Raw genomic sequence first — 22467 nt, 5'->3', positions numbered from 1 at the left:
CCTCAGTTTCGGGGGTCTCTATGTGGGGGTCTCCCTCCTGCAGGGGCCCCTCAGTTTCAGGGGTCTCCCTCCTGCAGGGGCCCCTCAGTTTCAGGGGTCTCTCTATCTGGGGTCTCCCTCCTGCAGGGGCCCCTCAGTTTCGGGGATCTCTATATGGGTGTCTCCCTCCAGCAGGGGCCCCTCGGTTTCGGGGGTCACTATGTGGGGGTCTCCCTCCAGCAGGGGCCCCTCGGTTTCAGGGGTCTCTATGTGGGGGTCTCCCTCCAGCAGGGGCCCCTCACTTTCGGGGATCTCTATGTGGGGGTCTCCCTTCTGCAGGGGCCCCTCAGTTTCGGGAGTCACTATGTGGGGGTCTCCCTCCTGCAGGGGCCCCTCCGTTTCGGGGGTCTCTATGTGGGGGTCTCCCTCCTGCAGGGGCCCCTCAGTTTCGGGGGTCTCCCTCCTGCCGGGGCCGCACGCACTCTCGGGGTCCCGGTTTCGGGGGTCTCGGCTCTGGGGGAGGAGCAGGGGGAGGATTTGTGGGGCCGGGGGAGGCTCCTCGCTCGTACACGGGGGGCTCCTCACTGACGACAGCTCCGTGTAATGAGGCGGCTCCGGTGACTTGTGGGCGCTCAGCTCCGGACACCCAGAAGCGCTCGGCCGGCGGTGACCCGGATCCGTGTGAGGCCCCGGATCCGTGTGAGGCCTCCGCCCGTGTGTCCTCCGCCCTCCGCCGCACGCCAGGTGTGTAGCTTCCCGCGCTGGGGCCGGGAGGGGGCGGCTCAGCCCGGGGCCCCGCTCCTGTCAGCGCCGTGTGTGGCCCCCGGGTGTGAGGGGAGCACGGAGGGGCCCCACAGACACATCTGCAGAACATGGCGGCGGGTGTGCGGGGGGGCTGTGCCGGTCCCGGGTGTGGGGGTCCCGGCGGCGGCGGGCGGGGGTCTGTCTGCTCCTCGCGCTGCGGCCATTTTTTTTTCTTTTGTCTGAAAATGCGAATAAAAGTCTGAAGAAGGGAAACCGGGGGCGGAAACCTGGGGGCCCGGGGGTCTGGGTGCGGGGACCGGCGGACCCTCTGTGTGCTGGGGTTTGTGTGCAGGGACCGGGGGTCTGTGTGCAGGGGACCGAGGGGCCCGGGGGTCTGTGTGCGGGGACCGGGGGACCCGGGGGTCTGTGTTCTGGGGTTTGTGTGCAGGGCCCGGGGGTCTGTGTGCAGGGGACCGAGGGGCCCCGGGGTCTGTGTGCTGGGGTCTGTGTGCGGGGCACGGGGGACCCTCTGTGTGCGGAGACCGGGGGGCCCAGGGGTCTGTGTGCGGGTACCGAGGGGCCCGGGGGTCTGTGTGCGGAGACCAGGGGGCCCGGGGGTCTGTGTGCGGAGACCAGGGGGCCCGGGGGTCTGTGTGCGGGGACCGGGGTTCTGTGTGCTGGGGTTTGTGTGGAGGGACCGGGGGGCCCAGTGGTCTGTGTGGGGGGACCGGGGTTCTGTGTGCTGGGGTTTGTGTGGAGGGACCGGGGGGCTCGGGAGTGTGTGTGCGGGCCGGGGGTCTGTTGCGGAGACCGGGGGGCCTAGGGGTCTGTGCAGGAACCGGGGGTCCCTGTGCTGGGGTTTGTGTGCAGGTCCCGGGGGTCTGTGTGCAAGGAGGGGGGGGGGCTCGGGGGTCTGTGTGCTGGGACCAGGGTGCCCGGGCGTCTGTGTGCGGGGCCCGGGGTTCTGTGTGCTGGGACCGAGGGGCCCAGAGGTCTGTGTGTGCAGGGACCGGGGGGCCTGGGGTTCTGTGTGCTGGTGTCTGTGTGTGCAGGGACCGGGGGGGTCCGGGGGTCTGTGTGCGAGGCCCGGGGTTCTGTGTGTTGGGGTTTGTGTGCAGGGACTGGGGTTCTATGTGCGGGGACCGAGGGGCCCGGAGGTCTGTGTGCTGGTGTCTGTGTGTGCGGGGACGGGGGGGTCTGTGTGCAAGGAGGGGGGGGGCCCGGGGGTCTGTGTGCTTGGCTCGGGGGTCTGTGTGCTGGGACCGGGGTGCCCGGGCGTCTGTGTGTTGGGGTTCTGTGTGCGGGGACCGAGGGGCCCAGAGGTCAGTGTGCTGGTGTCTGTGTGTGCAGGGACCGGGGGGTCCGGGGGTCTGTGTGCAGGGCCCGGGGGGGTCCGGGGGTCTGTGTGCGAGGCCCGGGGTTCTGTGTGTTGGGGTTTGTGTGCAGGGACCGGGGTTCTGTGTGCGAGGACCGAGGGGCCCGGAGGTCTGTGTGCTGGTGTCTGTGTGTGCAGGGACCGTGGGGCCCTGGGGTCTGTGTGCGGGAACCGGGGGTCTGTGTTTGGAGACTGGGGGGCCCGGGGGTCTGTGTGCCGGGATGGGGGGGCCCGGGAGTCTGTGTGCGGGGACAGGGGGGCTTGGGGGTCTGTGTGCGGGGCCCGGGGGTCTGTGTGCAGGGATCGGGGGGTCTGTGTGCAGGGCCCGGGGATCTATGCGGGGACCGATGGGCCCGGGGGTCTGTGTGCGGGGCCCGGTGTTTTGTGTGCTGGGGTTTGTGTGCAGGGATCGGGGGGCCTGGGGTTCTTTGCGCGGGGCCCGGGGTTCTGTGCGCGTGGACCGAGGTTCTGTGCGCGTGGACCGAGGGGTCCAGGGGTCTGTTTGCTGGGGTTTGTGTGCAGGGCCCGGGGGTCTGTGTGAGGGGGGCCCGGGGGACTGTGTGGGGGGGCCCGGGGGTCTGTGTGCGGGGACCAGGGGGGCCCGGGGGTCTGTGTGCGGGGACCGGGGGGGCCCGGGGGTCTGTGTGCGGGGCTCGAGGGTCTGTGTGCAGGGATCGGGGGGCCCGGGGGGGTCTGTGTGCAGGGCCCGGGGGTCTATGCGGGGACCAATGGGCCCGGGGGTCTGTGTGCGGGGCCCGGGGGGTCTGTGTGCAGGGCCCGGGGGTCTATGCGGGGACCGATGGGCCCGGTGTTCTGTGTGCTGGGGTTTGTGTGCAGGGATCGGGGGGCCTGGGGTTCTGTGCCCGGGGTTCTGTGCGCGTGGACCGAGGGGCCCAGGGGTCTGTGTGCGGGGGTTTGTGTGAGGGGGGCCCGGGGGTCTGTGTGCGGGGACCAGGGGTCTGTGTTTGGAGACTGGGGGGCCCGGGGGTCTGTGTGCCGGGATGGGGGGGCCCGGGAGTCTGTGTGCGGGGACCGGGGGGCTTGGGGGTCTGTGTGCGGGGCCCGGGGGTCTGTGTGCAGGGATCGGGGGGCCCGGGGGGTCTGTGTGCAGGGCCCGGGGATCTATGCGGGGACCGATGGGCCCGGGGGTCTGTGTGCAGGGCCCGGTGTTCTGTGTGCTGGGGTTTGTGTGCAGGGATCGGGGGGGCCTGGGGTTCTTTGCGCGGGGCCCGGGGTTCTGTGCGCGTGGACCGAGGGGCCCAGGGGTCTGTGTGCGGGGGTTTGTGTGCAGGGACTGGGGGGCCCGGGGGTCTGTTTGCTGGGGTTTGTGTGCAGGGCCCGGGGGTCTGTGTGTGGGGGGCCCGGGGGACTGTGTGGGGGGCCCGGGGGACTGTGTGGGGGGCCCGGGGGGGCCCGGGGGTCTGTGTGCGGGGACCGGGGGGGCCCGGGGGTCTGTGTGCGGGGACCGGGGGGGCCCGGGGGTCTGTGTGCGGGGACCGAGGGGCTCGAGGGTCTGTGTGCAGGGATCGGGGGGCCCGGGGGGGTCTGTGTGCAGGGCCCGGGGGTCTGTGTGCAGGGCCCGGGGGTCTGTGTGCGGGGCCCGGGGGTCTGTGTGCGGGGACCGAGGGGCTCGAGGGTCTGTGTGCAGGGATCGGGGGGCCCGGGGGGGTCTGTGTGCAGGGCCCGGGGGGTCTGTGTGCGGGGCCCGGGGGGTCTGTGTGCAGGGCCCGGGGGTCTATGCGGGTCTGTGTGCGAGGCCCGGTGTTCTGTGTGCTGGGGTTTGTGTGCAGGGATCGGGGGGCCCGGGGTTCTGTGCGCGTGGACCGAGGGGCCCAGGGGTCTGTGTGCGGGGGTCTGTGTGAGGGGGGCCCGGGGGTCTGTGTGCGGGGACCAGGGGTCTGTGTGCGGGGCCCGGTGTTCTGTGTGCTGGGGTTTGTGTGCAGGGATCGGGGGGCCTGGGGTTCTGTGTGGGGGGCCCGGGGGTCTGTGTGCGGGGACCAGGGGGGCCCGGGGGTCTGTGTGCGGGGCCCGGGGGTCTGTGTGTGGGAAACTGGGGCTCGGGGGTTTGGGTGCGTGGACCGAGGGGCTCGGGGGTCTGTGTGCGGGGACCGCGGCGCCTGGGGGTTTGTGTGCAGGGACTGGGGGGCCCGGGGGACTGTGTGTGGGTACCGGGGGTCTGTGTGTGGGTACCGGGGGGCCCGGGGATCTGTGTGTGGGGACCGGGGGGGCCCGGGGGTCTGTGTGCGGGGACCGGGGGAGCCCGGGGGACTGTGTGCGGAGACCGGTTGGCCCAGCGGTCTGTGTTCGGGGCCCGGGGGTCTGTGTGCGGTGCCCGGTGTTCTGTGTGCTGGGGTTTGTGTGCAGGGATTGGGGGGCCTGGGGTTCTGTGTGTGGGGCCCGGGGTTCTGTGCGCGTGGACCGAGGGGCCCAGGAGTCTGTGTGCGGGGGTTTGTGTGCAGGGACTGGGGGGCCCAGGGGTCTGTGTGCTGGGGTTTGTGTGCAGGGCCCGGGGGTCTGTGTGAGGGGGGCCCGGGGGTCTGTGTGGGGGGCCCGGGGGACTGTGTGTGGGGCCCAGGGGTCTGTGTGCGGGGACCGGGGGGGCTCCCTGCCCCTCGCCCTCCGCTCCCCCTCCGCCTCGCCCTGCGCGCTCCGTCCCCCTCACCCTGCGCGCTCCGTCCCCCTCGCCCCAGGCGCCCCTCCGCCTCGCCCTCCGCTCCCCCTCCGCCTCCCCCTCCGCCTCGCCCTGCGCGCTCCCTCCCCTTCGCCCTGCGCGCTCCCTGCCCCTCGCCCTGCGCGCTCCCTGCCCCTCGCCCTGCGCGCTCCCTGCCCCTCGCCCTGCGCGCTCCCTCCCCCTCCACGCTCCCTCCCCCTCGCCCTGCGCGCTCCCTCCCCCTCCACGCTCCCTCCCCCTCGCCCTGCGCGCTCCCTCCCCCTCGCCCTGCGCGCTCCCTCCCCCTCGCCCTGCGCGCTCCCTGCCCCTCGCCCTGCGCGCTCCCTGCCCCTCGCCCTGCGCGCTCCCTGCCCCTCGCCCTGCGCTCCCCCTCCCTCGCCCTGCGCTCCCCCTCCCTCGCCCTGCGCGCTCCCTCGCCCTGCGTGCTCCCTCGCCCTGCGCGCTCCCTCCCCCTCGCCCTGCGCGCTCCCTCCCCCTCGCCCTGCGCGCTCCCTCCCCCTCGCCCTGCGCGCTTCCTCCCCCTCGCCCTGCGCGCTTCCTCCCCCTGCGCGCTCTCTCCCCCTCGCCCTGCGCGCTCCCTGCTCCTCGCCTTCCTCTCGCCCCTCGCCCTGCGCGCTCCCTCCGCCTCGCCCTGCGCGCTCCCTCCCCCTCGCCCTGCGCGCTCCCTGCCCCTCGCCCTCCGCTCCCCCTCCCCCTCGCCCTGCGCGCTCCCTCCCCCTCGCCCTGCGCGCTCCCTCCCCCTCGCCCTGCGCGCTCCCTGCCCCTCGCCCTGCGCGCTCCCTGCCCCTCGCCCTGCGCGCTCCCTCCCCCTCGCCCTCCTCTCTCCCTCGCCCCTCGCCTTGCGCGCTCCCTCGCCCTGCGCGCTCCCTCCGCCTCGCCCTGCGCGCTCCCTCCCCCTCGCCCTGCGCGCTCCCTCCCCCTCGCCCTGCGCGCTCCCTCCCCCTCGCCCTGCGCGCTTCCTGCCCCTCGCCCTGCGCGCTCCCTGCTCCTCGCCTTCCTCTCTCCCTCCGCCTCGCCCTGCGCGCTCCCTCCGCCTCGCCCTGCGCGCTCCCTGCCCCTCGCCCTGCGCGCTCCCTGCCCCTCGCGCTCCCTGCCCCTCGACCTGCGCGCTCCCTGCCCCTCGCCCTGCGCGCTCCCTGCCCCTCGCCCTGCGCGCTCCCTGCCCCTCGCCCTGCGCGCTCCCTGCCCCTCGCCCTGCGCGCTCCCTCCCCCTGCGCGCTCCCTGCCCCTCGCCCTGCGCGCTCCCTCGCCCTGCGCGCTCCCTGCCCCTCGCCCTGCGCGCTCCCTGCCCCTCGCCCTGCGCGCTCCCTGCCCCTCGCCCTGCGCGCTCCCTGCCCCTCGCCCTGCGCGCTCCCTCCCCCTCGCCCTGCGCGCTCCCTCGCCCTGCGCGCTCCCTGCCCCTCGCCCTCCGCTCCCCCTCCCCCTCGCCCTGCGCGCTCCCTCCCCCTCGCCCTGCGCGCTCCCTCCCCCTCGCCCTGCGCGCTCCCTCCCCTTCGCCCTGCGCGCTCCCTCCCCTTCGCCCTGCGCGCTCCCTCCCCCTCGCCCTGCGCGCTCCCTCCCCCTCGCCCTGCGCGCTTCCTCCCCCTCGCCCTGCGCGCTTCCTCCCCCTGCGCGCTCTCTCCCCCTCGCCCTGCGCGCTCCCTGCTCCTCGCCTTCCTCTCGCCCCTCGCCCTGCGCGCTCCCTCCCCCTCGCCCTGCGCGCTCCCTCCCCCTCGCCCTGCGCGCTCCCTGCCCCTCGCCCTGCGCGCTCCCTCCCCCTCGCCCTGCGCTCCCCCTCCCCCTCGCCCTGCGCGCTCCCTCCCCCTCGCCCTGCGCGCTCCCTCCCCCTCGCCCTGCGCGCTCCCTGCCCCTCGCCCTGCGCGCTCCCTGCCCCTCGCCCTGCGCGCTCCCTCCCCCTCGCCCTGCGCGCTCCCTCCCCCTCGCCCTGCGCGCTCCCTCCCCCTCGCCCTGCGCGCTCCCTCCCCCTCGCCCTGCGCTCCCTCCCCCTCGCCCTGCGCTTCCTGCTCCTCGCCCTGCGCGCTCCCTGCTCCTCGCCCTGCGCGCTCCCTGCTCCTCGCCCTGCGCGCTCCCTCCGCCTCGCCCTGCGCGCTCCCTGCCCCTCGCCCTGCGCGCTCCCTGCCCCTCGACCTGCGCGCTCCCTGCCCCTCGCCCTGCGCGCTCCCTGCCCCTCGCCCTGCGCGCTCCCTGCCCCTCGCCCTGCGCGCTCCCTGCCCCTCGCCCTGCGCGCTCCCTCGCCCTGCGCGCTCCCTGCCCCTCGCCCTGCGCGCTCCCTCGCCCTGCGCGCTCCCTCGCCCTCGCCCTGTGCGCTCCCTCCGCCTCGCCCTGCGCGCTCCCTGCCCCTCGCCCTGCGCGCTCCCTGCCCCTCGCCCTGCGCGCTCCCTGCCCCTCGCCCTGCGCGCTCCCTGCCCCTCGACCTGCGCGCTCCCTCCCCCTCGCCCTGCGCGCTCCCTCGCCCTGCGCGCTCCCTGCCCCTCGCCCTGCGCGCTCCCTCCCCCTCGCCCTGCGCGCTCCCTCCCCCTCGCCCTGCGCGCTCCCTCCCCCTCGCCCTGCGCGCTCCCTCCCCTTCGCCCTGCGCGCTCCCTCCCCCTCGCCCTGCGCGCTCCCTCCCCCTCGCCCTGCGCGCTTCCTCCCCCTGCGCGCTCTCTCCCCCTCGCCCTGCGCGCTCCCTGCTCCTCGCCTTCCTCTCGCCCCTCGCCCTGCGCGCTCCCTGCCCCTCGCCCTGCGTGCTCCCTGCCCCTCGCCCTGCGCGCTCCCTGCCCCTCGCCCTGCGCTCCCCCTCCCCCTCGCCCTGCGCTCCCCCTCGCCCTGCGCGCTCCCTCCCCCTCGCCCTGCGCGCTCCCTGCCCCTCGCCCTGCGCGCTCCCTGCCCCTCGCCCTGCGCGCTCACTCCCCCTCGCCCTGCGCGCTCACTCCCCCTCGCCCTGCGCGCTCCCTGCTCCTCGCCCTCCTCTCTCCCTGCCCCTCGCCTTGCGCGCTCCCTCCCCCTCGCCCTGCGCGCTCCCTCCCCCTCGCCCTGCGCGCTCCCTCCCCCTCGCCCTGCGCGCTTCCTGCCCCTCGCCCTGCGCGCTCCCTGCTCCTCGCGTTCCTCTCTCCCTCCGCCTCGCCGTGCGTGCTCCCTCCGCCTCGCCCTGCGCGCTCCCTCCGCCTCGCCCTGCGCGCTCCCTCCGCCTCGCCCTGCGCGCTCCCTGCCCCTCGCCCTGCGCGCTTCCTGCCCCTCGCCCTGCGCGCTTCCTGCCCCTCGCCCTGCGCGCTCCCTGCCCCTCGCCCTGCGCGCTCCCTGCCCCTCGCCCTGCGCGCTCCCTCCCCCTCGCCCTGCGCGCTCCCTCCCCCTCGCCTTGCGCGCTCCCTCCCCCTCGCCTTGCGCGCTCCCTGCCCCTCGCCCTGCGCGCTCCCTGCCCCTCGCCCTGCGCGCTCCCTCCCCCTGCGCGCTCCCTCGCCCTGCGTGCCCCCTCCCCCTCGCCCTGCGTGCCCCCTCCCCCTCGCCCTGCGTGCCGCCTCCCCCTCGCCCTGCGGCGCTCCCTGCCCCTCGCCCTGCGGCGCTCCCTGCCCCTCGCCCTGCGGCGCTCCCTGCCCCTCGCCCTGCGGCGCTCCCTGCCCCTCGCCCTGCGGCGCTCCCTGCCCCTCGCCCTGCGCGCTCCCTGCCCCTCGCCCTCCGCTCCCCCTCCGCCTCGCCCTGCGCGCTCCCTCCCCCTCGCCCTGCGCGCTCCCTCCCCCTCGCCCTGCGCGCTCCCTCCCCCTCGCCCTGCGCGCTCCCTCCCTCCCCCTCGCCCTGCGCGCTCCCTCCCCCTCGCCCTGCGCGCTCCCTGCTCCTCGCCCTCCTCTCTCCCTCGCCCCTCGCCTTGCGCGCTCCCTCGCCCCTCGCCTTGCGCGCTCCCTCGCCCCTCGCCTTGCGCGCTCCCTCGCCCCTCGCCTTGCGCGCTCCCTCCGCCTCGCCCTGCGCGCTCCCTCCGCCTCGCCCTGCGCGCTCCCTCCGCCTCGCCCTGCGCGCTCCCTCCACCTCGCCCTGCGTGCTCCCTGCTCCTCGCCTTCCTCTCTCCCTCGCCATCCTCTCTCCCTCGCCTTCCTCTCTCCCTCGCCTTCCTCTCTCCCTCGCCTTCCTCTCTCCCTCGCCTTCCTCTCTCCCTCGCCTTCCTCTCTCCCTCGCCTTCCTCTCTCCCTCGCCTTCCTCTCCCTCGCCTTCCTCTCTCCCTCGCCTTGCGCGCTCCCTCCGCCTCGCCCTGCGCGCTCCCTCCGCCTCGCCCTGCGCGCTCCCTCCGCCTCGCCCTGCGCGCTCCCTCCCCCTCGCCCTGCGCGCTCCCTCCCCCTCGCCCTGCGCGCTCCCTCCCCCTCGCCCTGCGCTTCCTGCCCCTCGCCCTGCGCGCTCCCTGCTCCTCGCCTTCCTCTCTCCCTCTGCCTCGCCCTGCGCGCTCCCTCCGCCTCGCCCTGCGCGCTCCCTCCGCCTCGCCCTGCGCGCTCGTTCCGCCTCGCCCTGCGCGCTCCCTGCCCCTCGCCCTGCGCGCTCCCTGCCCCTCGCCCTGCGCGCTCCCTGCCCCTCGCCCTGCGCGCTCCCTCGCCCTGCGCGCTCCCTCGCCCTGCGCGCTCCCTCGCCCTGCGCGCTCCCTCGCCCTGCGCGCTCCCTGCCCCTCGCCCTGCGCGCTCCCTGCCCCTCGCCCTGCGCGCTCCCTGCCCCTCCCCATGCGCGCCCCCTTGCCCTGCGCGCCGCCTCCCCCTCGCCCTGCGCGCCCCCTGCCCCTCGCCCTGCGCGCTCCCTCCCCCTCGCCCTGCGCGCTCCCTCCCCCTCGCCCTGCGCGCTCCCTCCCCCTGCGCTTCCTGCCCCTCGCCCTGCGCGCTCCCTGCTCCTCGCCTTCCTCTCTCCCTCTGCCTCGCCCTGCGCGCTCCCTCTGCCTCGCCCTGCGCGCTCCCTCCGCCTCGCCCTGCGCGCTCCCTCCGCCTCGCCCTGCGCGCTCCCTCCGCCTCGCCCTGCGCGCTCCCTCCGCCTCGCCCTGCGCGCTCCCTCCGCCTCGCCCTGCGCGCTCCCTGCCCCTCGCCCTGCGCGCTCCCTGCCCCTCGCCCTGCGCGCTCCCTCGCCCTGCGCGCTCCCTCCCCCTCGCCCTGCGCGCTCCCTCCCCCTCGCCCTGCGCGCTCCCTCCCCCTCGCCCTGCGCGCTCCCTGCCCCTCGCCCTGCGCGCTCCCTGCCCCTCCCCCTGCGCGCTCCCTCCCCATGCGCGCCCCCTCGCCCTGCGCGCCCCCTTGCCCTGCGCGCCGCCTCCCCCTCGCCCTGCGCGCCCCCTGCCCCTCGCCCTGCGCGCTCCCTCCCCCTCGCCCTGCGCGCTCCCTCCCCCTCGCCCTGCGCGCTCCCTCCCCCTCGCCCTGCGCGCTCCCTCCCCCTCGCCCTGCGCGCTCCCTCGCCCTGCGCGCTCCCTCGCCCTCGCCCTGCGCGCTCCCTCCCCCTCGCCCTGCGCTTCCTGCCCCTCGCCCTGCGCGCTCCCTGCTCCTCGCCTTCCTCTCTCCCTCTGCCTCGCCCTGCGCGCTCCCTCTGCCTCGCCCTGCGCGCTCCCTCTGCCTCGCCCTGCGCGCTCCCTCTGCCTCGCCCTGCGCGCTCCCTCCGCCTCGCCCTGCGCGCTCCCTCCGCCTCGCCCTGCGCGCTCCCTCCGCCTCGCCCTGCGCGCTCCCTCCGCCTCGCCCTGCGCGCTCCCTCCGCCTCGCCCTGCGCGCTCCCTGCCCCTCGCCCTGCGCGCTCCCTGCCCCTCGCCCTGCGCGCTCCCTGCCCCTCGCCCTGCGCGCTCCCTCGCCCTGCGCGCTCCCTCCCCCTCGCCCTGCGCGCTCCCTCCCCCTCGCCCTGCGCGCTCCCTCCCCCTCGCCCTGCGCGCTCCCTCCCCCTCGCCCTGCGCGCTCCCTCCCCCTCGCCCTGCGCGCTCCCTGCCCCTCGCCCTGCGCGCTCCCTGCCCCTCCCCCTGCGCGCTCCCTCCCCATGCGCGCCCCCTCCCCCTCGCCCTGCGCGCCCCCTTGCCCTGCGCGCCGCCTCCCCCTCGCCCTGCGCGCCCCCTGCCCCTCGCCCTGCGCGCTCCCTCCCCCTCGCCCTGCGCGCTCCCTCCCCCTCGCCCTGCGCGCTCCCTCCCCCTCGCCCTGCGCGCTCCCTCCCCCTCGCCCTGCGCTTCCTGCCCCTCGCCCTGCGCGCTCCCTGCTCCTCGCCTTCCTCTCTCCCTCTGCCTCGCCCTGCGCGCTCCCTGCCCCTCGCCCTGCGCGCTCCCTGCCCCTCGCCCTGCGCGCTCCCTGCCCCTCGCCCTGCGCGCTCCCTGCCCCTCGCCCTGCGCGCTCCCTGCCCCTCGCCCTGCGCGCTCCCTGCCCCTCGCCCTGCGCGCTCCCTCCCCCTCACCCTGCGCGCCGCCTCCCCCTCGTCTGCGCGCTCCCTGCCCCTCGCCCTGCGCGCTCCCTCCCCCTCGCCCTGCGGCGCTCCCTGCCCCTCGACCTGCGCGCTCCCTGCCCCTCGACCTGCGCGCTCCCTGCCCCTCGCCCTCCGCTCCCCCTCCGCTTCGCCCTCCGCGCTCCCTCCGCCTCGCCCTGCGCGCTCCCTCCGCCTCGCCCTGCGCGCTCCCTCCGCCTCGCCCTGCGCGCTCCCTGCCCCTCGCCCTGCGCGCTCCCTCCCCCTCGCCCTGCGCGCTCCCTGCCCCTCGCCCTGCGCGCTCCCTGCCCCTCGCCCTGCGCGCTCCCTGCCCCTCGCCCTGCGCGCCCCCTCCCCCTGCGCGCCCCCTCGCCCTGCGCGCCGCCTCCTCCTCGCTCTGCGCGCTCCCTCCCCCTCGCCCTGCGCGCTCCCTCCGCCTCGCCCTGCGCGCTCCCTGCCCCTCGCCCTGCGCGCTCCCTCCCTCTCGCCCTGCGCGCTCCCTCCCCCTCGCCCTGCGCGCTCCCTCCCCCTCGCCCTGCGCGCTCCCTCCCCCTCGCCCTGCGCGCTCCCTCCCCCTCGCCCTGCGCTTCCTGCCCCTCGCCCTGCGCGCTCCCTGCTCCTCGCCTTCCTCTCTCCCTCTGCCTCGCCCTGCGCGCTCCCTCTGCCTCGCCCTGCGCGCTCCCTCTGCCTCGCCCTGCGCGCTCCCTCCGCCTCGCCCTGCGCGCTCCCTCCGCCTCGCCCTGCGCGCTCCCTGCCCCTCGCCCTGCGCGCTCCCTGCCCCTCGCCCTGCGCGCTCCCTGCCCCTCGCCCTGCGCGCTCCCTCCGCCTCGCCCTGCGCGCTCCCTCCGCCTCGCCCTGCGCGCTCCCTCCGCCTCGCCCTGCGCGCTCCCTGCCCCTCGCCCTGCGCGCTCCCTGCCCCTCGCCCTGCGCGCTCCCTGCCCCTCGCCCTGCGCGCTCCCTGCCCCTCGCCCTGCGCGCTCCCTGCCCCTCGCCCTGCGCGCTCCCTGCCCCTCGCCCTGCGCGCTCCCTGCCCCTCGCCCTGCGCGCTCCCTCCCCCTCACCCTGCGCGCTCCCTGCCCCTCGCCCTGCGCGCTCCCTCCCCCTCGCCCTGCGGCGCTCCCTGCCCCTCGCCCTGCGCGCTCCCTGCCCCTCGACCTGCGCGCTCCCTGCCCCTCGCCCTCCGCTCCCCCTCCGCTTCGCCCTCCGCGCTCCCTCCGCCTCGCCCTGCGCGCTCCCTCCGCCTCGCCCTGCGCGCTCCCTCCGCCTCGCCCTGCGCGCTCCCTCCGCCTCGCCCTGCGCGCTCCCTGCCCCTCGCCCCTCGCCCTGCGCGCTCCCTCCCCCTCGCCCTGCGCGCTCCCTGCCCCTCGCCCTGCGCGCTCCCTGCCCCTCGCCCTGCGCGCTCCCTGCCCCTCGCCCTGCGCGCTCCCTCCCCCTGCGCGCCCCCTCGCCCTGCGCGCCGCCTCCCCCTCGCTCTGCGCGCTCCCTCCCCCTCGCCCTGCGCGCTCCCTCCGCCTCGCCCTGCGCGCTCCCTCCGCCTCGCCCTGCGCGCTCCCTCCCTCTCGCCCTGCGCGCTCCCTCCCTCTCGCCCTGCGCGCTCCCTCCGCCTCGCCCTGCGCGCTCCCTCCGCCTCGCCCTGCGCGCTCCCTCCCCCTCGCCCTGCGCGCTCCCTCCGCCTCGCCCTGCGCGCTCCCTCCGCCTCGCCCTGCGCGCTCCCTCCCCCTCGCCCTGCGCGCTCCCTCCGCCTCGCCCTGCGCGCTCCCTCCCCCTCGCCCTGCGCGCTCCCTCCCCCTCCGTGCTCCCTGCTCCTCGCCTTCCTCTCTCCCTCGCCTTCCGCGCCCCTGCCCCTATCACCAGCGGGGTCTGTGCGGGCTGACGGCGGGGTCTCTGAGGACCCAGAATATCAGTGTTTGATCTCCGACCTCTGAGTTACAGAAACTTCATGGATTTGTCGATACAATGTAACAACTTCTGGAATGTTCATTGTCCGTCAGTAACCATAGAAACGGGCGACCGAAAAAGCGAAAACACTGACGAGGCAAAATGTGACAACCGGAGTCTGTGGGGGGTTGATGTGTTTGTGCCTCCGTCTGTAGATACAGAGCGACCCTGCTGGTCCATAGTGGGGAGTCGTGGATTTCTGGAGCCCCCATATATGCATCTCATCCCTGGCCTCCTAATGCCCTGATCTGTGCATCCAGAGCCTCCTGGTTTATGAGTAGAGACTCGACCTAGACTGGTCCCTGCACTGCAGACACATCACGGGGTGACCGCCCCTGGGCACACTGCGTGCTCGGCCATTTCGAGTTGTCAGACAGCATCGGGTATGGCAGAGCTGAATAGTGAGGGGTAAAGGCTCCGGGCGTAGTGCACTGGAGGCGTCCAGCAGGGGGCGATGAGCGTGTGAGGAGTCCTGCCGGGAAAAGGAGCGGACCCCGAACCTGCTGAGACCAAAATAAACACCACATTCTCGCCGGTAACCCCGCTCCCCGCTGGATCTCGCCGGTGACCCCCCCTCCCCGCTGGATCTCGCCGGTGACTCCCCCCTCCCCGCTGGATCTCGCCGGTGACCTCCCCCTCCCTGCTGGATCTCGCCGGTGACCTCCCCGCTGGATCTCGCCGGTGACTCCCCCTCCCCGCTGGATCTCGCCGGTGACTCCCCCCTCCCCGCTGGATCTCGCCGGTGACCTCCCCCTCCCTGCTGGATCTCGCCGGTGACCTCCCCGCTGGATCTCGCCGGTGACCTCCCCCTCCCCGCTGGATCTCGCCGGTGACCTCCCCCTCCCCGCTGGATCTCGCCGGTGACCCCCCTCCCCGCTGGATCTCGCCGGTGACCTCCCCCTCCCCGCTGGATCTCGCCGGTGACCTCCCCCTCCCCGCTGGATCTCGCCGGTGACCTCCCCCTCCCCGCTGGATCTCGCCGGTGACCTCCCCCTCCCCGCTGGATCTCGCCGATGACCTCCCCCTCCCCGCTGGATCTCGCCGGTGACCTCCCCCTCCCCGCTGGATCTCGCCGGTGACCTCCCCCTCCCCGCTGGATCTCGCCAGTGACCTCCCCCTCCCCGCTGGATCTCGCCGGTGACTTCCCTCTTCCCTGCTGTATGTAGCCGGTGACCCCTTCTCCCCCCTGGATCTTGCCGGTCCCGCCATTCATGGTCCCTCCCGCCTTTTTGCTTTCCTTGAGCACTGGCATGAATTTGGCGCAGCGGTTGCAGGGCTAGTGGTGGCATTCCTGGTTGTGGTGGTTGCAGTGGTGGCGGTTACCGGGCTGGTGTTTGAAGCGGTGGCGGTTGTATTGCTGGCGGTTGAAGCTGTGGCTGGGCTGGCGGTGGCGGTTGTATTGCTGGCGGTTGAAGCTGTGGCAGGGCTGACAGTGGCGGTTGCAATGGTGGCGGCGGCGGCTGAAGGGCTGGCAGTGGCAGAGCTGGTGGTTGCAGTAGTGGCGGTTGCAGGGCTGGCGGTGGCGGTTGCAGGGCTGGCGGTTGCAGTAGTGGCAGTGGCAGGGCTGGCAGTGGTGGTTGCATTGCTGGCAGTTGCATGGCTGGTGGTTGTGGGGCTGGCGGTTGCTGAGGTGGCGGTTGCAGTGGTGGTGGTGGCATTCCTGGTTGTGCTGGTTGCATTCCTGGTGTTTGCAATGGTGGTGGTTGCAGGACTGGTGGTTGAAGCGGTGACAGGGCTGGCGGTTGCAGTGGTGGTGGTGTCAGGACTAGCGGTGGCTGTTGCAGCGGTGGCGGTTACAGTGGTGGTGGTGTCAAGACTGACGGTTGCGGCTGCAGGACTGATGGTGGCAGTTGCAGCAGTGGTGGTGGTGTCAGGAGTGGCGGTGGCAGTGGTGGTGGTGTCAGGAGTGGCGGTGGCAGTGGTGGTGGTGTCAGGTCTGGCGGTGACGGCGGTGGTGTCAGGAGTGGCGGTTGCAGTGGTGGTGGTGTCAGGAGTGGCGGTTGCAGTGGTGGTGGTGTCAGGACTGGCGGTGGCGGCTGCAGGACTGACTGTGGCTTTTGCAGTGGTGGTGGTCTCAGGAGTGGCAGTTGCAGTGGTGGTGGTGTCAGGAGTGGCGGTTGCAGTGGTGGTGGTTTCAGGAGTGGCGGTTGCAGTGGTGGTGGTGTCAGTAGTGGTGGTGGTGTCAGGAGTGGCGGTGGCGGTTACAGGGCTGTCGTTGACAGCGATGGCGGTGATGTCAGGAGTGGAGGTGGTGGTGGTGTCAGGACTGACGGTGGCGGTTGCAGCTGTGGTTGCAGTGGTGGTGGTGTCAGGAGTGGTGGTTGCAGTGGTGGTGGTGTCGGGAGTGGCGGTTGCAGTGGTGGTGGTGTCAGGAGTGGCGGTGGCAGTGGTGGTGATGTCAGGAGTGGCGGTTGCAGTGGTGGTGGTGTCAGGAGTGGCGGTTGCAGTGGTGGTGGTGTCAGGAGTGGCGGTTGCAGTGGTGGTGGTGTCAGGACTGGCGGTGGTGTCAGGAGTGGCGGTTGCAGTGGTGGTGGTGTCAGGAGTGGTGGTTGCTGTGGTGGTGGTGTCAGGAGTGGCGGTGGCAGTGGTAGTGGTGTCAGGACTGGCGGTGACGGCGGTGGTGTCAGGAGTGGTGGTGGTTGCAGTGGTGGTGGTGTCAGGAGTGGCGGTGGCAGTGGTGGTGGTAGGAGTGGCGGTTGCAGTGGTGGTGATGTCAGGAGTGGCGGTTGCAGTGGTGGTGGTGTCAGGAGTGGCGGTTGCAGTGGTGGTGGTGTCAGGAGTGGCGGTTGCAGTGGTGGTGGTGTCAGGAGTGGCGGTTGCAGTGGTGGTGGTGTCAGGAGTGGCGGTTGCAGTGGTGGTGGTGTCAGGACTGGCGGTGGTGTCAGGAGTGGCGGTTGCAGTGGTGGTGGTGTCAGGAGTGGTGGTTGCTGTGGTGGTGTCAGGAGTGGCGGTGGCAGTGGTAGTGGTGTCAGGACTGGCGGTGACGGCGGTGGTGTCAGGAGTGGTGGTGGTTGCAGTGGTGGTGGTGTCAGGAGTGGCGGTTGCTGTTGTGGTGGTGTCAGGAGTGGCGGTGGCAGTGGTAGTGGTGTCAGGAGTGGGGGTGGTGGTGTGAGGAGTGGTGGTGGTGTCAGGAGTGGCGGTTGCTGTTGTGGTGGTGGTGTCAGGAGTGGCGGTGGCAGTGGTAGTGGTGTCAGGGGTGGTGGTGGTGTCAGGAGTGGTGGTTGCAGTGGTGGTGTCAGGAGTGGTGGTGGTGTCAGGAGTGGCGGTTGCTGTTGTGGTGGTGGTGTCAGGAGTGGCGGTGGCAGTGGTAGTGGTGTCAGGGGTGGTGGTGGTGTCAGGAGTGGTGGTTGCAGTGGTGGTGTCAGGAGTGGTGGTGGTGTCAGGAGTGGCGGTTGCTGTTGTGGTGGTGGTGTCAGGAGTGGCGGTGGCAGTGGTAGTGGTGTCAGGAGTGGGGGTGGTGGTGTGAGGAGTGGTGGTGGTGTCAGGAGTGGCGGTTGCTGTTGTGGTGGTGGTGTCAGGAGTGGCGGTGGCAGTGGTAGTGGTGTCAGGGGTGGTGGTGGTGTCAGGAGTGGTGGTTGCAGTGGTGGTGTCAGGAGTGGTGGTGGCGGTTGCAGGGCTGGCGGTGGGGGAGGGTCGTGGGCCTCTGGCAGGGACAGTGGTCGGCCTCCGTTCCTCCTCGGGGCCACAGATGTGGACAATGCTGGTGCTTTATGAATACAGGCGCGCACCATGGGGCTGCCCCAATCACTGGTCTGGATCCCGCCGGGCACCTGTGTGTGGCCCCTGCACTCCATAATGTGAGGGCCCGGGACATTGCTTACACTAGGGGCTGAGAACCCTTCCTGCTGCACAGCTGATGTTGCGTTACATTGTGTCAGTCCAATACAATGGAGTCTGCATTAGAAACAATGTAGCAAACCCTCAGCTGTGAGAAGTCTCCAGCCAGTGATGAGTCGCTGACAGGAAGCGGAGATGTTGAGGGTGGCGGTTTGTCTTTATGGCGGAGCTGCGAGCGATTGGTGGCAGCGATTGGTGGCAGCAGGTAACTGTACTTTCCTTCTTGCAGGATGGCGGAGCCGCGCTTTAACAATGCCTATTTTTGGCCTCCACCTCCAGCGATGCCCAGTCAGGTGAGCGACGCCTCATTCCTTCCACAGCTGCTGTACCGTGTCTGACCTGCGGGGGCGCAACGCCAACTCCCATGTGTATTCATAAAGCACCAGCATTGTACACCAGGGTACCAGCAACCCGCGCGCCTGCAGGGGAGGGGGCGGCCTGACGAATCGCACCAGCAGAATAGTGAGTGCAGCTCTGGAGTATAATACAGGAGGTAACTCAGGATCAGTAATGTAATGTATGTACACAGTGACTGCACCAGCAGAATAGTGAGTGCAGCTCTGGAGTATAATACAGGAGGTAACTCAGGATCAGTAATGTAATGTATGCACACAGTGACTGCACCAGCAGAATAGTGAGTGCAGCTCTGGAGTATAATACAGGATGTAACTCAGGATCAGTAATGTAATGTATGCACACAGTGACTGCACCAGCAGAAAAGTGAGTGCAGCTCTGGAGTATAATACAGGATGTAACTCAGGATCAGTAATGTAATGTATGGACACAGCGTCTGCACCAGCAGAATAGTGAGTGCAGCTCTGGAGTATAATACAGGATGTAACTCAGGATCAGTAATGTAATGTATGTACACAGTGACTGCACCAGCAGAATAGTGAGTGCAGCTCTGGGGTATAATACAGGAGGTAACTCAGGATCAGTAATGTAATGTATGTACACAGTGACTGCACCAGCAGAATATTGAGTGCAGCTCTGGAGTATAATACAGGAGGTAACTCAGGATCAGTAATATAATGTATGTACACAGTGACTGCACCAGCAGAATAGTGAGTGCAGCTCTGGAGTATAATACAGGATGTAACTCAGGATCAGTAATGTAATGTATGTACACAGTGACTGCACCAGCAGAATAGTGAGTGCAGCTCTGGAGTATAATACAGGATGTAACTCAGGATCAGTAATGTAATGTATGTACACAGTGACTGCACCAGCAGAATAGTGAGTGCAGCTCTGGAGTATAATACAGGATGTAACTCAGGATCAGTAATGTAATGTATGTACACAGTGACTGCACCAGCAGAATAGTGAGTGCAGCTCTGGAGTATAATACAGGATGTAACTCAGGATCAGTAATGTAATGTATGTACACAGTGACTGCACCAGCAGAATAGTGAGTGCAGCTCTGGAGTATAATACAGGATGTAACTCAGGATCAGTAATGTAATGTATGTACACAGTGACTGCACCAGCAGAATAGTGAGCGCAGCTCTGGGGTATAATACAGGATGTAACTCGGGATCAGTAATGTAATGTATGTACACAGTGACTGCACCAGCAGAATAGTGAGTGCAGCTCTGGAGTATAATACAGGATGTAACTCAGGATCAGTAATGTAATGTATGTACACAGTGACTGCACCAGCAGAATAGTGAGTGCAGCTCTGGAGTATAATACAGGATGTAACTCAGGATCAGTAATGTAATGTATGTACACAGTGACTGCACCAGCAGATTAGTGAATGCAGCTCTGGAGTATAATACAGGATGTAACTCAGGATCAGTAATATAATGTATGTACACAGTGACTGCACCAGCAGAATAGTGAGTGCAGCTCTGGAGTATAATACAGGATGTAACTCAGGATCAGTAATGTAATGTATGTACACAGTGACTGCAGCAGCAGAATAGTGAGTGCAGCTCTGGAGTATAATACAGGATGTAACTCAGGATCAGTAATGTAATGTATGTACACAGTGACTGCACCAGCAGAATAGTGAGTGCAGCTCTGGAGTATAATACAGGAGGTAACTCAGGATCAGTAATGTAATGTATGTACACAGTGACTGCACCAGCAGAATAGTGAGTGCAGCTCTGGAGTATAATACAGGAGGTAACTCAGGATCAGTAATGTAATGTATGTACACAGTGACTGCACCAGCAGAATAGTGAGTGCAGCTCTGGAGTATAATACAGGATGTAACTCAGGATCAGTAATGTAATGTATGTACACAGTGACTGCACCAGCAGATTAGTGAATGCAGCTCTGGAGTATAATACAGGATGTAACTCAGGATCAGTAATGTAATGTATGTACACAGTGACTGCACCAGCAGAATAGTGAGTGCAGCTCTGGAGTATAATACAGGATGTAACTCCGGATCAGTAATGTAATGTATGTACACAGTGACTGCACCAGCAGAATAGTGAGCGCAGCTCTGGAGTATAATACAGGATGTAACTCAGGATCAGTAATGTAATATATGTACACAGTGACTGCACCAGCAGAATAGTGAGTGCAGCTCTGGAGTATAATACAGGACGTAACTCAGGATCAGTAATGTAATGTATGTACACAGTGACTGCACCAGCAGAATAGTGAGTGCAGCTCTGGAGTATAATACAGGATGTAACTCAGGATCAGTAATGTATTGTATGTACACAGTGACTGCACCAGCAGAATAGTGAGTGCAGCTCTGGAGTATAATACAGGATGTAACTCAGGATCAGTAATGTAATGTATGTACACAGTGACTGCACCAGCAGAATAGTGAGTGCAGCTCTGGAGTATAATAAAGGATGTAACTCAGGATCAGTAATGTAATGTATGTACACAGTGACTGCACCAGCAGAATAGTGAGTGCAGCTCTGGAGTATAATACAGGATGTAACTCAGGATCAGTAATGTAATGTATGTACACAGTGACTGCACCAGCAGAATAGTGAGTGCAGCTCTGGAGTATAATACAGGAGGTAACTCAGGATCAGTAATGTAATGTATGTACACAGTGACTGCACCAGCAGAATAGTGAGTGCAGCTCTGGAGTATAATACAGGATGTAACTCAGGATCAGTAATGTAATGTATGTACACAGTGACTGCACTAGCAGAATAGTGAGTGCAGCTCTGGAGTATAATACAGGATGTAACTCAGGATCAGTAATGTAATGTATGTACACAGTGACTGCACCAGCAGAATAGTGAGTGCAGCTCTGGAGTATAATACAGGAGGTAACTCAGGATCAGTAATGTAATGTATGTACACAGCGACTGCACCAGCAGAATAGTGAGTGCAGCTCTGGAGTATAATACAGGATGTAACTCAGGATCAGTAATGTACGTACACAGTGACTGCACCAGCAGAATAGTGAGTGCAGCTCTGGAGTATAATACAGGATGTAACTCAGGATCAGTAATGTAATGTATGTACACAGTGACTGCACTAGCAGAATAGTGAGTGCAGCTCTGGAGTATAATACAGGATGTAACTTAGGATCAGTAATGTAATGTATGTACACAGTGACTGCACCAGCAGAATAGTGAGTGCAGCTCTGGAGTATAATACAGGAGGTAACTCAGGATCAGTAATGTAATGTATGTACACAGCGACTGCACCAGCAGAATAGTGAGTGCAGCTCTGGAGTATAATACAGGATGTAACTCAGGATCAGTAATGTACGTACACAGTGACTGCACCAGCAGAATAGTGAGTGCAGCTCTGGAGTATAATACAGGATGTAACTCAGGATCAGTAATGTAATGTATGTACACAGTGACTGCACCAGCAGAATAGTGAGTGCAGCTCTGGAGTATAATACAGGAGGTAACTCAGGATCAGTAATGTAATGTATGTACACAGTGACTGCACCAGCAGAATAGTGAGTGCAGCTCTGGGGTATAATACAGGATGTAACTCAGGATCAGTAATGTAATGTATGTACACAGTGACTGCACCAGCAGAATAGTGAGTGCAGCTCTGGAGTATAATACAGGATGTAACTCGGGATCAGTAATGTAATGTATGTACACAGTGACTGCACCAGCAGAATAGTGAGTGCAGCTCTGGAGTATAATACTGGAGGTAACTCAGGATCAGTAATGTAATCTATGTACACAGTGACTGCACCAGCAGAATAGTGAGTGCAGCTCTGGAGTATAATACAGGATGTAACTCAGGATCAGTAATGTAATGTATGTTCACAGTGACTGCACCAGCAGAATAGTGAGTGCAGCTCTGGAGTATAATACAGGAGGTAACTCAGGATCAGTAATGTAATGTATGTACACAGTGACTGCACCAGCAGAATAGTGAGTGCAGCTCTGGAGTATAATACAGGAGGTAACTCAGGATCAGTAATGTAATGTATGTACACAGTGACTGCACCAGCAGAATAGTGAGCGCAGCTCTGGGGTATAATACAGGAGGGAACTCGGGATCAGTAATGTAATGTATGTACATAGTGACTGCACCAGCAGAATAGTGAGTGCAGCTCTGGAGGATAATACAGGATGTAACTCAGGATCAGTAATGTAATGTATGTACACAGTGACTGCACCAGCAGAATAGTGAGTGCAGCTCTGGAGGATAATACAAGATGTAACTCAGGATCAGTAATGTAATGTATGTACACAGTGACTGCACCAGCAGAATAGTGAGTGCAGCTCTGGAGTATAATACAGGAGGTAACTCAGGATCAGTAATGTAATGTATGTACACAGTGACTGCACCAGCAGAATAGTGAGCGCAGCTCTGGGGTATAATACAGGAGGGAACTCGGGATCAGTAATGTAATGTATGTACATAGTGACTGCACCAGCAGAATAGTGAGTGCAGCTCTGGAGTATAATACAGGATGTAACTCAGGATCAGTAATGTAATGTATGTACACAGTGACTGCACCAGCAGAATAGTGAGTGCAGCTCTGGAGTATAATACAGGACGTAACTCAGGATCAGTAATGTAATGTATGTACATAGTGACTGCACCAGCAGAATAGTGAATGCAGCTCTGGAGTATAATACAGGATGTAACTCAGGATCAGTAATATAATGTATGTACACAGTGACTGCACCAGCAGAATAGTGAGTGCAGCTCTGGAGTATAATACAGGATGTAACTCAGGATCAGTAATGTAATGTATGTACACAGTGACTGCAGCAGCAGAATAGTGAGTGCAGCTCTGGAGTATAATACAGGACGTAACTCAGGATCAGTAATGTAATGTATGTACATAGTGACTGCACCAGCAGAATAGTGATTGCAGCTCTGGAGTATAATACAGGATGTAACTCAGGATCAGTAATGTAATGTATGTACACAGTGACTGCACCAGCAGATTAGTGAATGCAGCTCTGGAGTATAATACAGGATGTAACTCAGGATCAGTAATATAATGTATGTACACAGTGACTGCACCAGCAGAATAGTGAGTGCAGCTCTGGAGTATAATACAGGATGTAACTCAGGATCAGTAATGTAATGTATGTACACAGTGACTGCACCAGCAGAATAGTGAGTGCAGCTCTGGAGTATAATACAGGATGTAACT

At 66.7% G+C, this 22467-nt stretch overlaps 1 protein-coding gene across 2 annotated transcripts in view; it reads left to right on the top strand.

Annotated features, from left to right (window-relative positions):
- The first annotated feature begins 489 nt into the window (after positions 1–489).
- Positions 490–22467, top strand: part of ZNF362 (zinc finger protein 362) — a 118840-nt gene continuing 96862 nt past the window's right edge. Inside the window, exons 1-2 of one of the 2 annotated variants that reach the window (XM_073656034.1) lie at positions 491–723; positions 17134–17197. In XM_073656034.1, the coding sequence (XP_073512135.1) occupies positions 17135–17197 (63 nt within the window). In that variant the 5' untranslated portion in view covers positions 491–723; position 17134. Of the gene's footprint in view, positions 724–17133; positions 17198–22467 lie in introns of both variants that reach the window. The other variant, XM_073656035.1, reaches the window with a different exon arrangement.

Source organism: Phyllobates terribilis, unplaced genomic scaffold, assembly GCF_046119375.1.
Source record: "Phyllobates terribilis strain yellow unplaced genomic scaffold, ASM4611937v1 Scaffold_12__6_contigs__length_324123572, whole genome shotgun sequence".
Classification (NCBI taxonomy): domain Eukaryota; kingdom Metazoa; phylum Chordata; class Amphibia; order Anura; family Dendrobatidae; genus Phyllobates; species Phyllobates terribilis.
This window is presented reverse-complemented; position numbering and strand designations above follow the sequence as displayed.